General features: G+C 35.3%; 1 protein-coding gene across 1 annotated transcript; it reads right to left on the reverse strand.

The window, feature by feature from the left end:
- Positions 1–644: 644 nt before the first annotated feature.
- On the reverse strand, positions 645–7,614 carry LOC104090063 (uncharacterized). The gene is made up of 9 exons (XM_009595097.4): positions 7,219–7,614; positions 5,009–5,055; positions 4,129–4,231; positions 3,805–3,891; positions 3,051–3,134; positions 1,755–1,808; positions 1,103–1,183; positions 975–1,020; positions 645–884 (listed from the first exon to the last, which is right to left on the reverse strand). Exons 1-9 carry the CDS (start codon positions 7,507–7,509, stop codon positions 826–828), a joined length of 852 nt encoding a protein of 283 aa, XP_009593392.1. The 5' UTR covers positions 7,510–7,614; the 3' UTR covers positions 645–825.
- Positions 7,615–17,057: the final 9,443 nt, after the last annotated feature.

A 17,057-nucleotide genomic window follows, 5' to 3' on the forward strand; every position in this document is an offset into this window, starting at 1 on the left:
ACACAAGTCATAATTGACGTAAGGGAGGTATTCCAATTTTCTGAATCGAAATCCGACCTCATTATCAAAAATTCACCCTTCGGTCGGACTTTTTTCCAAAATCTTATAATTTTCAACTTTCGCCAAAATGTGTCGAATTGTCCTACGGACTTCCAAATCCGAACATACGCCTAAGTCCGAAATCATCATACGAAACTATTGCCATCATCCAAATTACATTCTAGGGTCGTTTGTTTAAAAGTCAACTCTCCGGTCGACTCTTTCCATTTAAGCTTCTAAATAAAAAAAAAATCTTTAAATTAAATTCAGAATCTTCCGAAAACCAAACTCGACCACACACGCGGGTCATAATACATATTGTGAAACTTCTCGAGACCTTAGGTCACTGGACAGGGCATAATTTCTTAAAACGACAAGTCGGTCGTTACATGCACCATGGCGGCGTAGTAAGCTAATTGAGCCAACTAAAGAATGACAAGATGAAATTCCAAACTTTGCAGGCCAACTTAATTGTTCCAAATGAAATTGGAAATTGTTGCTTACAACTTCCATCAATTCTTTGATCTTAGCAAGGAAATTCGTTCAAGCAATTTTTTATTTATTATATCAACCACCTCTTCAAAAAATTACAGATGTGCACAAGGTAAATAAAAGCAGGTTTTATACAATGTGGCACCATGTGCGGTTTTAAATTTTCATCATTCTATATATTCCTATGGGTTCAACAATGTACAGTGCAATTTTGAAGAAATATCAATATATTTATGTGGCAGAATGAATTATATAACAACAGACTATACCCACAGTTACAAAATTTCTCACAATCTACAATGTTGTATTGGAAATTAGCCGTACTTCATATAGTGCATCTTTCTCTCCCTTTGCTGCAGGAACAAAGTTATGAAAGTTAGTGCAAACAAGTCCAATTTGGAAGTCTTACAAGTTCAACAAAAAAGTAAAACTTCAGAACTAACCAATTTCAGCTGATATTCCTGGTCCAAAGAAGGACGCAAATTTTGCCTACCAAGATTTAAGCAGATTAGAATGTAAGTTTTAGAACCATATGGATGAGATGGAGGTAATTACAGTATTATTATGTCACCTGTCTTTTTTCAAGATCTGACAACTGCAGAGCTTTTGCCTCAAAGACCAGCACTAGACAGTATTTACCATCCTCAGTCACCTGAATTAGAATAAAATTAGTTGCTGAAATTAAAATTCAAAGGAAAACGAGCTTGACAATACTCAATAAGCAAAAGGCCGTTTGCAAGCGACATGATTTACTTAAGTTTGTTTATGTGATGGCTTCTAAGGACAGTGACCAAAATCCACAAACATTTTTAGCGAACGCCAAATAGCAACTGAGCCCTCGGGGATTTGGTCTAGTAGTAAGAACAAAATGAGTGATGTGTGGGTTAGGCGCGTGTCGCGAGTCCAAACTCTATCACGGACAAAAGCATGGTATTTAAGTGGAGTAGGGTAGAGATGCAGACTCATTACCCACTAGAAAAAAAGAAAAGAATCTGCCAAGGTCCAAACAGAGTGGAATTGTAGGATCCACTGAGATTTCATATTTTTGGGAGGGAGGATAATTCATAAAATCTAGAAAATATAGATAGTCTAATAGGTGACAAAAGCAATGTTAAAAAGAAAAACAGAAAGTAAGCAACATAGATAAAGGAACTACTCGGCATATCATTTCATAAGAGGAAGCAAATTATTAATTAGAAACATAATCAAGTTCACGAGCATACTTCTTCTCGAATCATTTGTAAGATGGGAGCACTTCTACGTGGTATTCCACCACCCTGCAATGAAAAGAGAAAAGGGAAGAGTAGTCAGAAAATTTTATCAAGAGAAACATTTGGATGTCTAAGACCTAAGGTCAATAGATTGAATCTATTAAAGACGTTCATTCTAGTTCCCAAAGATTTTGTGTCTATTACACTTAAAAAGTGCATCACTGTCAGAATTGGGGAATAAATCGTTGATATGTCACGGTGATATGAAGCTGCTAGAAGGTAAGAGCAGATGGAAGACAAGCTCATGCATAAACCAAAAGAAAGAAGGAAAAAGTTCACGGAGTGAAGTTTGAGGATGCACTTGATGATTTTCAAACTTCAGTAACCAGATACATAATTTATTCTTTTACAGGCTTTGAGTCGATGGTTAAACCCTCATAATAATATTCCTGAAAAATGATTACGATAGGAAGATGACATCATTGCAACTGGTATTGAGATAACATCTTTTCTCTAAATTCCATCAATTGATGAACTTGCAAGGGTGTATTTGCCTGCTAACTATTTAAGCATAAAATTTCTAGAAGGCTTCTTGGAGACCCAAATCAATCACCTTCACAGTGCGGTAAAAAGTTTCTAAAGAATCTTTCAAAAGGAGAAAGAACGTTGTCTGCATACAGAGTTTCTGGATTTGGCAGATTCTTAGAGATTAAAACTCATACATAAAGAACTGGGTATCTATTCTTGCTAATTATAAAATAGCCATGAGAAAGTTCACTGCTCAAGCTGCATGGCATGATGAAAATAATTTAGTTATGTAAATAGCTATTAGAATGCAAACACAAATATTTATATCTTTAACATTTCCTTGGTGGGGGCATAATTTTCCCATATAGATGAAGCACGTGTGAGATCGACAAGTTCTGAGGTGGAGATGAAACATCAACGTAAGACTCCCTTTTGCTAGGAGTATTATTTTCCATTGAGTTATAACGCTCACATCATTCAAAGATCAAAGTAATTAGAAAGGGACCTATCATATATTTTTGTTTATACTTTCACCAGAAAATCCAAGGTGTTCGCTTCTCATTTAATCTCCCATCCTTTCATGCTCTTTTTTAAATTTCTCTTTTTCTTTTTTTTAAGGTACTTCATTTTTTGATGAGATCCACAGCTATGAAATTGACAGCCTTTCTGGAAAATTTCTCATACTGCTCAAGTTAAATCTCCATTCCAAGAAAATCCGCCAAAATTTAATCTGAATATTTAAAAAATCAGTTTGTAAAACACAAAATTAAGGGAACTTACCAGTCCAAATTGGAAAATACGCTTCAATGCCTCATCCAAATGCTGCTCATCCCCATAACGGTATCTTATCACATCGCTCCTGACCTTACAGAAAGAAAATCCTATAACTAGTTAGTCAGTAATCTGAGAATGTAACCATACTGAATATGAAATAACTGAAACGAAATCGGGGAGTACAGTCAAAAGAAGTATTAGTAGCAAATCACCAATAGCAAACATTGGCATTTTGCCTCATTTTTATCGCAGTAGAAAAATCCTATAAGGAATTGCAAAAGCATGACTTGACCCAGTGAAATGCGACAAGTTACTAAGTGTATCTCAATATGAATCTCCAAGTTTGTGGTTCATGCTTATTATGATAAGAATAGCACATATATATCATTCAGTGTTATTTCGGGGAACATTAAGGACCACAGTTACATTGGTCTTCTGGGAATAGAAGAGAGAAATTTTTTTTATTAAGAGGAGCAAAGATGGACTCCCTGTAATAATTGTGTAGCCCAAGGTTCGATAAACTGTGTATTTTTCACAATACTAAACACTATTGTAGGGCTGTTGGAAAAGAAAAGGAGGATGCTTAACTTGAAAAGAGACTATTATCTTTGACTTCTGAGTATCACAAACTTTTGGCAGATTAACGATACTAAAATTACACGACTTCGCAAAAAAGATTGGAGCTTCTTGGTATGGATTAACATGCTAAGAAAACCATCGAGTAACAAAAGGGCTTTCCGGTAGTCGACAAGAACATTACCTGCTTAAGGATTGGAGTAGCACATTTTTCCCTGAGTAGTTGAGCATCTGAGTACGTTATGCATGGCACAGGCTTGAGCTCTGCATACTAAAAAGTAAAAGAGAGTCAGTTTTCCAGACGAAATAGATTTCTATGCCAGAATCACCAATGTTACGGACTAAAGGTGTGTCCCCACATTCATGTATTGATAACAGAAAGATATTCATCAATGAATTAAACAACCGTTGATAGAACATAGACTCCCAGAAACACGGTTGTTCAATACTAAGAGCCTAGGCCTTATAACTCCAAAGAAGCAGGTCAACAAAAGGAGAAGTAAATCACCTTAAGAGCCATGCCAATTATAGTAAGTGGGAAACCATAAGTCAACATCAATGCAGACCACTCGGAACCAGGAAGGATGTTAAAATATGCCCCAAATCCGTACCTGTAGAGTGTAATGAACAATAGAACAGTCAAAGTAGCCTTAATGCCAAATTTATTGTGTCCAAAATGAGAAAGCAAGAAAGGGAAAGTGCCTTCAATAATCTCTTTTCTTTGCTATGAAACTATAAGGGGAGAGAAAAAACAAAACAAAACAAAAAAAACTAAAGAGCGTGGGCATTTATTAAAAAAAAAACAGGACAAATATAAAAGCCTATACATACATGTAGAGTTCTTGATCAGAGGAAATTACGGAAAGAGTATAGAACAACAACAACAGCAGCAACAACAACTACACCCAGTCCCATACAAGAGTACACTAGAATAAATTGCTCTATTTTTAATCTAATCCTAAACAACTTAACAGTTATCCTTCAAAAGGATTTTGAGACATTACCATAGATTTTAGTTATAGATATCAAAAGATAGTGATGAAGAAAGCAACTCAATAACATGTAACCAAGAAAGAATAATACATAGTTATTATATGTGTTTGTTATTTTAAAATCATTGTTAACCAAACTTTCGACATTCATTAAACATTTATGATTTAAAAAAAAAAATCTGACTCTCCTTCGTCATTATTACGGTGTGATATGAACACATATGCAAACTAATATCTGTTAAAAGATTTGTCGGTGAAGTCAAATATTTGGGAGGCAAGAACTACGGATTGTGGAGATTGACTTGCATCCCCCTCCTTTCCATAGAAGTATTACTTTGTAAATTTGGACAACCAGGAAGTAAATAGTATAAAGCTTGATCAATTAATTATACTCACGAGAGAAGTGAAACACCAAGACCAAGCCCAATGACACCAAAAGAAACCTGCATATTACAGCAATTACAGAGAAAATTATTGACAAATCCTTCAGGACCAGTAGATTTAAAGGAAGTAAGAGATATTGATATCCTATAAAACATATTTAGGGGTACGTTCATTTTAGTCAAAATCAAATGTTTCACTAGCTCAAGTGATAATCCAGTATTACAGGACCCAGCAATTTGAGTGTACGAGGATTAGTAATGCAATCTTTCTTAATGACATCAAAGGCGAAAAACGAAGAAAAGTCCAAGTTCATATGGGCTTTAACATAAAAAAAGGCACAACAAAATCGTGAATTTTATTAAAGAAAAACACATAATAAAACAAAATAATAATAATTTATATAGAGTAAGAAAAACAACTTAAACACAACAACAGTGATATAGATAAAGGTATTGAAAAAGCTACAACTCAAATAAATACTCCCTCCACTTCATCTTATATTAACGGTGTTTGATTGGGCACAGAGATTAACGAAGAAAGAACTTTCGGCTGTTCGGCACATAAAAAACTATCCTTGTGGTTTTAAACATGCCACGACATTTCCATATGGCTATAAGTGCAAGTCAATAAGAGTAAAATGAGAAGTTTCGCGTGAAAGAGTTTCTAAATATAGAAATTTGTCTTTCTTTTTGGACAAATTAAAAAGGAAAGAGTGTCATATAAAAATGAATTAGAGAGAATATATAGATACAAGTCAAGCTAAAAATCGTCTTAAATTTCTAATGGAAAGAAAAGTATAAAATTTCTAACTCAAAATCTAGTTACTAGTTGTTTTGCACTAAATTCAAATTTACTAGTCCTACTCCTTGACCTCTTCTTCATATGTTTTCTTAACACCTGATGTACTCCCTCCATTGCATTTCATATAGCATGTATGACTAGACAAAATTTCAGATGTTAATTAACCGACTTACAGATTATCTTAGTGGAAGTTAAAGAAAATATTTATTAAACAGTTGTTAGTTTCATAGATGAAACATCAGAACAAAATTTAGAATTTGAATAGTGAATCACTGAAAGCTGTGAGGAAGTTGTATAAAACAATATCATTAGCGGAATAGTACTAAAAAGGGCAGCCCGTGCATAAAGTATCCTGCGTACCCTAACGCAAGGGTCAGTGCCGATTCCACAGCTCGAACCCGTGACCTACAGGTCACACGGAGATAATCCTACCATTGCTCCAAGGCACCTATCTATTAGTGAAATAGACACTATCAAAACATTTTAGAACCTCCCATAATAGAAAAGGGTGTTAAACAAATTAAAACGGGGGAGTATCATTGTGCCAACTATATTTATCATTCACGCGACACTTTTCAAGACAGATCCAAAGAGCCTCTATAAATCAAAAGTCCCTTTGGTGGGGAAAAAAAGGGAATAGTGAAAGCACAGTTGGGAGTTCCTATCGATGAAAAAGACTACAATAACAACAACTATGTTTTGATCCCTAACTAGCTAAGCATAGGTGGGAGTTGGTATCGATGAAAAAAACTACAATAAACAATAACTATGTTTTAATCCTAAATAAACTAGCTAAGCATAGGTGGGAGTTGGTATCGATGAAAAAAGTACAATAAAAAATAACTATGTTTTAATCCTAAACTAGCTAAGCATAGGTGGGAGTTCCTATCGATGAAAAAAACTACAATAAACAATAACTATGTTTTAATCCCAAACTAGCTAAGCATAGGTGGGAGTTCCTATCAATGAAAAAAATTACAATAACAACATCTATGTTTTGATCCCAAACTAGCTTGAGCCTGGCGGCTATACGAATCCTCAATAATCATTCCGCTCCATTTTGGCCTTTTTCCTCCCAATTTTCTTCCATGAAAGAAATTAATCAAAAAGAATTTAACTTCTATTACCTAACTAACATCTTGTTTGGATGGTTGTTACATGTTGTATTGTATTGTATCGTATTGTTACTTTAAATACAATACTATATGATACATTATGAAACGATATATAACAACCATCCAAACAAGCTCTTAACGATAATTATAAGTAAACATCAAGGATTAGTAAACTACAAAAAATAAGACTGGATTAACTGCTACACATGTTAAAATACTTTGATAGTGTAAATTATTTTACAGTGTCAGTATACAAAAGTTAAATTCAATAGAAAAACTATAAAAAAGAAAAGAAAAGGAAAGCACCTTGGCAAGTGAAAACTCTTCATCGGGGACAATAGATTTGTCGGAGGAAGTAATAGCAGAGGAAGATGGCTGAGAGGAATCAGCAGCTCTAGTAAGAACCTTAAGTCGAAGAATAGGAAGATTCTGGTGTTTTGTCAAAATTGAATCTTGATTAGTAAAAGTGGTCAATTTGTGTACAAGTACTGATTTCAATGCCAAAGCTCGATTATTTTGGGCATGATTTTTTTGAGTGTAATTACAAACTACAAAACTAAAACTCTGAGAACAGAAGAGGGTTCCTCCAGCTCCCATGGCTGCTACAATTTTGGGTAGAGGATATTATGAGTTGGAGGACAAGAAGAGGCTGTAGTGCAAATAGAAAAGCTAGCGCCAAATGTTTGGATGATGATGATGTGGCAATTTTTCTACTTCTAGTTCTAGTTTATACGAAGTACTATTTCTTTTATAACCACACTTAAACTTTTTGTACTAGTTGTAGTAGTATTATAACCACAAAATCTATTTAAACATTAGGGGGTTGGCTGACGTGAGCCAAGATTAAAGAAATTCTTTAATAATAGTCCCAAGATTAAGTTCTTTAATGAATACTTTTGCCAAGAAATGGCCGTGTTTGACTAATCAATTTCCAAAATATTTTTGTTAATATTGGGGTATTTTTATTTGGCCAAGGTTCCAAAAGTGTTTTTGAAAAAAAAACTACTCTACCTTTTTAGCTTTTGAAAAATAACTTTTGCTACTATACAAAATCACTTTTTTTTTAATTTTATTAAAAACTTAGTCAAACAACTCAATTCTCTAAAATAAATACTACTTTTTTTGAAAGAAAACAGGCTATAAATTTGGTTTTGTTTAATCGTCATTTGAAAAATTGATCCGAAGGAGAAAGCTATTGAGGAAAAGCCTCGTTTAATGCGTTTCAAGTGAGAATCTATTCCATTAATGGGATCAATTATTTGTTGTGGTAATGTGAAATTTTGACTCACGAGTCTAGTCATTTCAACCAAGTACAGATAAGGAAAGACAGTTAATTCGTGCACGAAAACATGACAATAGTATGACACACATGTACTTACTTATTTTTGTTGTATTTGTTGATTTGCATCCTATATGAGACATTACATTGAGGGAACAACACCTCAAAAAAGTGTGAATATTACGTCAGTTGTGAAATGGTGACTTTAAAGAACTGCCACAATAAGCAAGAAATTGCAGTGGTTCTAAAACATCCATATTTAACATTCTTATAATTTGGAGGTTTTGTGAATATTGCATCTGGTTTAAACTGCCAGTGTTCTTATTTAAACTAATATTCGTACCCGCGCGTTGCACGAAAAATATAAAATATAACATTTGAAAAGAAAATATTATTTGGAATTTTGTTACTATTGAGCCTATACATTGACAATTGGAAGGAAGTATGAGATCACCGAGAACAAAGGTAGAGCTTTCATTTTATAATTTCTATTCTCGGCATCGACAGTAGTAGCAGATGTCGTAATTATAAATAGTACTTTCTCCGTTTCAATTTAGATGAGATAGTTTGATTCGGCACGAAATTTAAAGAAAAAAAGAAGACTTTTGAAACTTGTGGTGTTAAAAGTTTATGGGGTAAAAGTTTTGTGGGCCATAACATTGATGTGGTTATAAAAACTTCTCATTAAAGGTAAAATTGGTAAAATTAAGAGTTTAAAGTTGAATTATTTTCAAATTTAGAAATATGTCATTTGTTTTGGAACAGACTAAAAAGAAAAGTACCTCGTATAATTTGAAACGGAGGGAGTAGTATATAATAATCGGAAAAGGACCAAAAATGCCCTTGAACCATCTGAAATAGCTCAAAAATGCCCTCCGTTTGTTTTTGGTAACAAAAATATCCTTGTCGTCTATTTTTTGGACCACAAATGCCCTTAAACTGTTAGTCTTGTCATTAAAGGTGACATGTCAGTCCAACTGGGTTAGATTTGCTTACATGACCATCCACCTAAGCAATCCAACATAGCAAAATTATTTTTCCGATTTTGTTTTTAAAAATACAAAATCAACACTTAATCCAAAAAAAGTAAAAACAATTCTGGAAATATTATTTTCCGAAAAAATAATTTTGATTTTAAAAAAAAAAAATACAAAATCAACACTTATTCCGAAAAAAGTAAAAAATATTCTGGAAAAATTATTTTCCGAAAAACTAATTTTGAATTTTAAAAAAATTACAAAATCAACACTTATTCCGAAAAAAGTAAAAAAAAATCCGGAAAAATAATTTTCCGAAAACATATTTTTTCCGAAAATATTTTACTTTTTTTCGTAATAAGTGTTGATTTTGTATTTTAATAAAAATTTTCGAAATAAATAATTTTTCGGAAAGTGTTGATTTTGTGGTCCAAATGCCATTAAACCATTATTTTTTCGAAAATAATTTTTTCGAAAATAATTTTTCCGGAATTATTTTTACTTTTTTCGGAATAAGTGTTATTTTTGTATTTTTTTAAAAAATTCGGAAAAATATTTTTTCCGGAAATTATTTTTTCAGAAAATAATTTTTCAAGATTTTTTTTTACTTTTTTCGGAATAAGTGTTGATTTTGTATTTTAAAAAAAATTTCGGAAAAATAATTTTGCCATGTTGGATTGCTTAGGTGGATGGCCATGTAAGCAAATCTAACCCAGTTGGACTGCCATGTCACCTTTAATGACAAGACTAACAGTTTAAGGGTATTTGTAGTCCAAAAAATAGACGGCAAGGATATTTTTGGTACCAAAAACAAATGGAGGGTATTTTTGAGCTATTTCAGATTAGTTCAAGGGCATTTTTGGCAATTTTCCTATGTGCCATTAAAGGGAACGACGAGATCGAATCTGTATTATCAAAAACATTTGGTGAAACCCTGTCAAAGGGAGCAATGATATGGTATCATAATTTACTGTCTAACTCTATCGATTCTTTTGCTATGCTTGCAGATTCTTTCGTAAAAGCACATGCTGGAGCCATAAAGGTCGAGACCAGGAAGCCGAACCTTTTCAAGGTAAGATAAAAGATAACGAGATGCTAAGAGAATTCGTATCTCGTTTCCAAATGGAACATTAAGGCATCTACACACTCCCTTATTGAAAAGATTGTTAATATTCATATATAGATACAGGAGAAATTATCCTTTTGTGAGCCTTGTACATTGATTCATTTTGCTTATCCGTAAATTATTTTCTACTTAGTTTGGTTTGTATTTCATTCCTTTTTTTACAGTCAATATTCGATATTTTTCTACATACTTTTCTGATTTGTACCAAGCTATACCACGTATCCTTAGAACTACGTATAAATTCAACTCTATCCGTTTTTCGGGTAAGCAGTTTGACAGATTTACCGCCAGTCATAGACGATTGGGCTGTTCAAGCTTTCACTCAAGGTCTAAACTAACGAAGCTCGGTGGCTTCAAGGCAGTTGAAGCAGAACCTGATCGAGTACCCAGCTATCACCTGGGTCGATGTAAACAATCGGTATCAATCGAAGATCAGAGTTGAAGACGACCAGTTGGGTTCTGGGTCCGTTATTAAAAGGGGCATCAACCGAAAATCAAGGCCGATCAGGGACCGATACCACATGTATAATGAAGATCATAGGGGTAACGAACCAAGACGTAACCCCGTACAAAGCGATAAAAGAGGTGATCGAGGCCAAGGGTCTCGGGGGTTAATGAATAGGAACAGGTTCGACAGGCATACCGGACCTAAGGAAGCACCACGGTTATCGGAATATAACTTCAACATTGATGCATCCGCCATCGTATCGACTATCGGACGCATCATAGATACTAAATGACCTCGACCTCTGCAGACCTATCCTGCCCAGAGGAATCCCAATCAAATGTGCGAATACCATGGCACTCATGGCTAGAGAATGGAAGATTGCAGGCAACTGGGAGAGGAGGTAGCCCGGTTATTCAATAAAGGGCACCTTCGAGAATTTTTAAGTGACCGGGCCAAAAACCATTTCAAAAACCATTTTAAAAATAGGGATTTCAGTAGACAAAACGAACAAGAAGAACCACAACATATCATCCATATGATCATTGGTGGGGTCGATACCCCTAGGGGTCGGTGCTTAAATGCACTAAGATGTCGATTGTAAGAGAGAAGCGATCCCAGACTCAAGATTATGCACCCATAGGAACCTTGTCCTTTAATGATGAAGATGCAGAAGGAGTCATGCGACCCCACAACGATGCACTGGTAATATCTGTACTTATGAATAAAACTCAAGTTAAGCGTGTGTTAATTGACCCAGGTAGTTCGGCCAACATTATTAGATCGAAGGTCGTAGAGCAGCTCGGTCTGCAGGATCAAGTCATGCCCGCAACCCTGGTTCTAAATGGATTCAATATGTCATGTGAAACTACTAAGGGCGAGATAATTCTGCCAATAAACGTGGCCGGAACCATCCAAGAAATGAAGTTTCACGTAATCGAAGGCGACATGAGCAATAACGCCCTTTTTGGAAGACCGTGGATCCACAATATGAGAGTTGTACCCTCGACCCTCCACCAGGTTCTGAAATTCCCAACATCAGAGGGAGTCAAAATGGTCTATAGAGAGCAACCGGCCGCGAAAGAGATGTTTGTCGTCGATGAAGTAATTCTGATATCTTCACTATCATCGACAAAAGGATCAGATTCAAAGGGGAAACGGAATACCAAATAGCAATCACAAACGTCAGCTTCGACCCAACTAGAGAATCAGAAGACCGACGAAGATGATGAACATGGGATCCCTCGATCCTTCGTGGTCCCCTATGATTCCGATGCTACCCATTCAATGGTTGAAGAACTGGAGAAAATCATGTTAATCAAACATCTGCCCAAACGAAAGGTATACCTGGGCACGGGGTTAAATCCCGAGTCATGAAAAAGCTTATTTAATTTTTTATATCTAACATGAACTATTTTGCTTGGTCCCAACTCGACATAACAAGGATCCCACCGGAGATAGCCACTTATAGACTAAGCTTGGATCCAAAATTTCATCCGATAAAACAAAAAAGAAGGCCTTAGTCCGAGGTCAAACATGCCTTCATCAAAGACGAGGTAACCAAACTTCTTAAAATAGGATCCATTCGGGAAGTAAAATACCCCGAATGGCTAGCAAATATGGTGGTAGTCCCTAAAAGGGGGAACAAACTTAGAATGTGCATAGATTATAAAGACCTGAATAAAGCATGCCCTAAGGATTCTTTTCCTTTGCCTAAATAAGAAACGCTTTGCAAAGTCAACAAAGACGTGGGAAAGAAGCTTACCATGTGTTTTGGCCTCCCATGGACCTTTGATAAATCGCGCCACGAGCACTCGGCATATGTAGAGGTCGAGGCTAGGTCCCGTACCCAACTCTTAAGGTTAGGAATTGCACCGGGCATCCAAGCAACCGCTACATCACGGAAAAGGATATCAGTGACAAAGAAACGAAGAAGCAAAATAATAGGAGCTAACAATAGAATTGTACTTACGCCTCATATTTCATTTATCGGGAAATGGCATCTTCTCGGCCGTGATAAGGTCGGAAGTCTTCACTCGAACGAACCGGCTCATCCAACCTCAATCCTTATCCTCGTCTATGCTCGAGAATAGTACTTTGGTAGCTCAGCATTGAAGTTTTATTAACCCATCTTGATAGAGACGGGGGCTGTATAACCTGATAAGGTGGTCGAGTGTAAAAGGCACCCCCTCGACTTTGCTCACGAAAAATCAGAGCAGGATAACGATTTGCCAAAAAGAAGGGTGAATTTGTCCTAGGGTTATTTGATACTGGCGGCAGAAGTCAACAACAACGGGATCGAGGGGGCTCAACGTGAAAGTGTAAGTGTACACACTTAAAAACCCTTCTGCATAGGTGGTGATATCTTCTTCGGGAGCCGGGATCACCACTTCTTTATTTTCCTAGTTGCAATCTTTCCTTACCTGCTTGAGGTATATCTCAGTTATCGAGTATATATACCTCGACACTGGCTCATATCGACCGGGTACCGACGAGGCTTTATCAGTCTTAAAATCAGAAGTGAGAACACACTCCTCAGGTTGTGGCTCCACCGGTGTTTTGTCACCGGCAGGCCGCGATGAAGAGACGTTCTCTTTCTGAGGAACAGTTTTTAACGTTTTGGCCATCTAAATTTCTGTGAACAAAGATTAGAAGTATTTTGGTGTTTTGAGAAGAAATTTCAGTGAAAATCACATAATTGCAGATGAACTCAGAAGATACGAAAAAGAACTTAGGAGATTTGGAGATCTAAAAGTAAAAAATGGTAAAGAGAGGAGCTATTTATATAGTTGGAAATGGCGGTTCAATATCAGCAGTGGCCGACTATTGTCTGACACACATTTAATGCCTTGGTAACTGAACCGACGGGACAGTTATCACATACGTCATGGTCGAACTCGATGCAAACGTCAGTGTATATTTAGTCGTATCATTGGAAAATCATGTCGTTTCGTGCCACATTCTTCCCGAGAAACTAGGGGACTATCTGTATACGGTCAAAATCGGTTTTGCCCTTCATGTAATTAGTCAAGATTGGAATACGATCGACCGAGGGTCATTTTCGTAATCCCGAGATAAGATCAGAGGTCGAGTTACCAAGTTCAAGATTCAGGGACCGATCAATACTGAGCTCGAGTCCAAATCGAACTATGATGTGGAGTGATGTTATCGAACTCAAGATCCGAGCCCGAGTCAATACCAAGCTCGAGTCAGTATCGAGCTCGAAATCTGGAAATCTACCAATATCAAGTCCGACCAAGATCGAGATTAGAGACAAGAGTCGTTGTAGCCACACTTGGGGAGAGAATCTCGGCGGAAATTAAGGAAAAGCTAAATTAATTAATCTATCATTAGATCCCCACTATGTATTTTTTATTATATCCAAAGTAGGATCCCTCCACTATAAAAGAGTGGCTATCATTTATGTAAAAGGATGGAACATTAAGGCATCTACATGCTCCCTTATTGAAAAGATTGTTGATATTCATATATAGATATAGGAGAAATTATCTTTTTGTGAGCCTTGTATATTGATTCATCTTGCTTATCCGTAAATTATTTTCTACTTAGTTTGGTTTGTATTTCATTCCTTTTTTACAGTCAATATTCGATATTTTTCTACATACTTTTTCGATTTGTACCAAGTTATACCACGTATCCTTATAACTACGTATAAATTCAACTCTATCCGTTTTCGGGTAAACATAGTTATCCCTACAGTTAGTACATTTTTCCAACAACACATAATTAAGAAAAATCAATCTTATTCTTGTATCACTTGAATGCATATTCAGATTCAAAATGGTTGGATAATTTGAGCAATAACAACTATTATATTAGTCGAACTATTATGGTTTCATATCAAAAGACTTTTCATAAAAGACCAATTGGTACCACGGTATAAAAACAATGGGGCAACCCACCCCAATTGGTTATTATAGGGAGAAACCAGCGATAAAATTGCAGAGCTAAAGGCGGTTAGATATATGATCATCAACACTACTCTACAAATAAGTTGACTTACGCCACACTATTCTAACATTGCCCCAGAGAGAGAGAAAATTTTATTAGTCAGAGCAAAATGACATAAATTCGAAACTAAGTTAAATAGAATATCGGTATAAATGTACAAAAAATCTGCACCTGATATTTGCTTATATTGAAGTTGCAGAAGTCTTCTTTCCAGCGACATAAATTACTAAAGAAAATCATTGATAATTAGACCTCCCTGTAAATGACAAATGAAAAGAATAATATAAACAAATAACTTTTAGAAACTTTTTGTACCTTGCCAATCAAAACAGGAAGTATGGTTGAATTTGTTACATAACCCATGCCTGTAACGATAATAGCTAGCTTGCCAAGTTTCTTTAATTTCATATATAAGCCAAATTTCTGTATATTACAGCACATGGCATGAAAATGAAAATAAACATAAAATGTGTTCTTATGATTATTTTGCTTTGTAAACATGTGTTCCTTTGATACAACCTATAACATCATGGGTTGTAGTAACACAATACAAATTGTGACAGACACTTCTTGCTTGACTTAGGGTGTGTTTGGTATAACGGAAAATATTTTTCGTGAAAAATATTTTTTAAGAAAATATTTTCTTGAAAAACAAGTAGTAATTTTATTCATTTTACGGTGTTTGGTACGCGTAAACTTCCAAATACATAAACCTTCGAACTCATAACTTTGGAACTTGTAAAATTTCGAACATATAAACCGAAAGATGAAAAAACTAAAACTGAAAATATATAAAATAAAATTTTTTTTCGGGGGGAGAGGGGGGCGGGGGAGTGCAGAAAAAAGAAAAAACAGAAATTTAAAATTACAAAACAAAAAGTAAAAAAAAAATGTGCGGGGGTAAGGGGTGGGGCAGCGGGAGTATGAGGGGGCAGGGGCGGCGGGGGTGCAGAAAAACGAAAAAACAGAAATTTAAAATTATAAAAAAAAAGTAAAAAAAAAAATGTTTTTGGGTGGGTGGTGACGAAAAAAAAACTAAAATTTGAAAAAACAAAAGCCTTTTCTGAGAGAGGGGGTGGGGTAGGGTTAGGTAGGGTGGGGTTAGGTGGGTGGGTGTGGGGTGTGGGGTGGGTTGGTGAGGATGGGGAATAGGGTGAGGAAGGTTGAGAAAGAGTTTTGAAAAATATTTTCCTTCTCTTGATAAGGAAAATATTTTCCTACAATTGGAGGAAAATATTTTCCTACAATTGAAGAAAAATATTTTTCAAAATATTTAAATCAATAAAACATGAAAAAATTAAAAAATATTTTCCAAAAAATATTTTCTTTCGTACCAAACACACCCTCAGTCCTTCAATGATCACATAAGTATCCTTTCTAGTATCTGGTTTGATAAAAAATCATGAGATTGTTTCCTGCAAATATACTGTGCAAATAAAATTTTCAATTGTTTATACAAATATTTAGTTGCTACAGTTCGTTCCAAATCACTTAAAGAACTGTTTATAAAGAATTGGAATAACTGGAGCAACTTCTTACACAGTGGGTGCTACGGAGATCAAAGAAATTTCATATAAGTCCTAGCAAGTACTTAGGAATACGGGAAAAAGATGTTGACTTTTCTATAATTTATACAGAATTGTCAATCCTACTTTTAGAAACAGAAACAGAAATACTACAGAAAAGTAGAACTTTAAACTATGTGAAAGTTGAATATGTTACTTTTGAATTCTGTTGTAACGATCCGACTTGTCATTTTGAGAATTGATATCCGTTCAATGGCTTAAGGTCTCGAGCAGAATCGTATTGTGAATTATAACTTGCGTGTGTGGTCGAATTTGATTTTCGGATGATACATGATTAAATTGAAAGAACAATTCTCATTTTTTGAAACTTAAGTGAAAAGAATTGACCGGAGTTTGACTTTTGAGTAAACGACTCTAGAATAGAATTTCGATAATTTCAATAGTTTCGTATGGTGATTTCGCACTTAGGCGTATATCCGGATTTGGATTTGGAAGTCCGTAGGATAATTCGGCGCATTTTGACGAAAATAGAAAAATTAGAGTTTTGAAATATATACTCCCTCCGTTTCAATTTATGTGAACATATTTCCTTTTTAGTCCGTGCCAAAAAGAATGACCTCTTTCCTTATTTGGCAACAATTTACCTTTATGCAATGATTTATAGCCACACAAAATATATGTGCCTCATTTTACACCACAAATTCAAAAGTCTTCTCTCTTTTCTTAAACTCCATGCCCAATCAAATGAGTTCACATAAATTGAAACGGGGGGAGTATAAGTTTGAACGAGGGTTGACCTTGTTGATAACGGGCTCGGATT

This window comes from Nicotiana tomentosiformis, chromosome 9 (assembly GCF_000390325.3).
Source record: "Nicotiana tomentosiformis chromosome 9, ASM39032v3, whole genome shotgun sequence".
Lineage (NCBI taxonomy): Eukaryota > Viridiplantae > Streptophyta > Magnoliopsida > Solanales > Solanaceae > Nicotiana > Nicotiana tomentosiformis.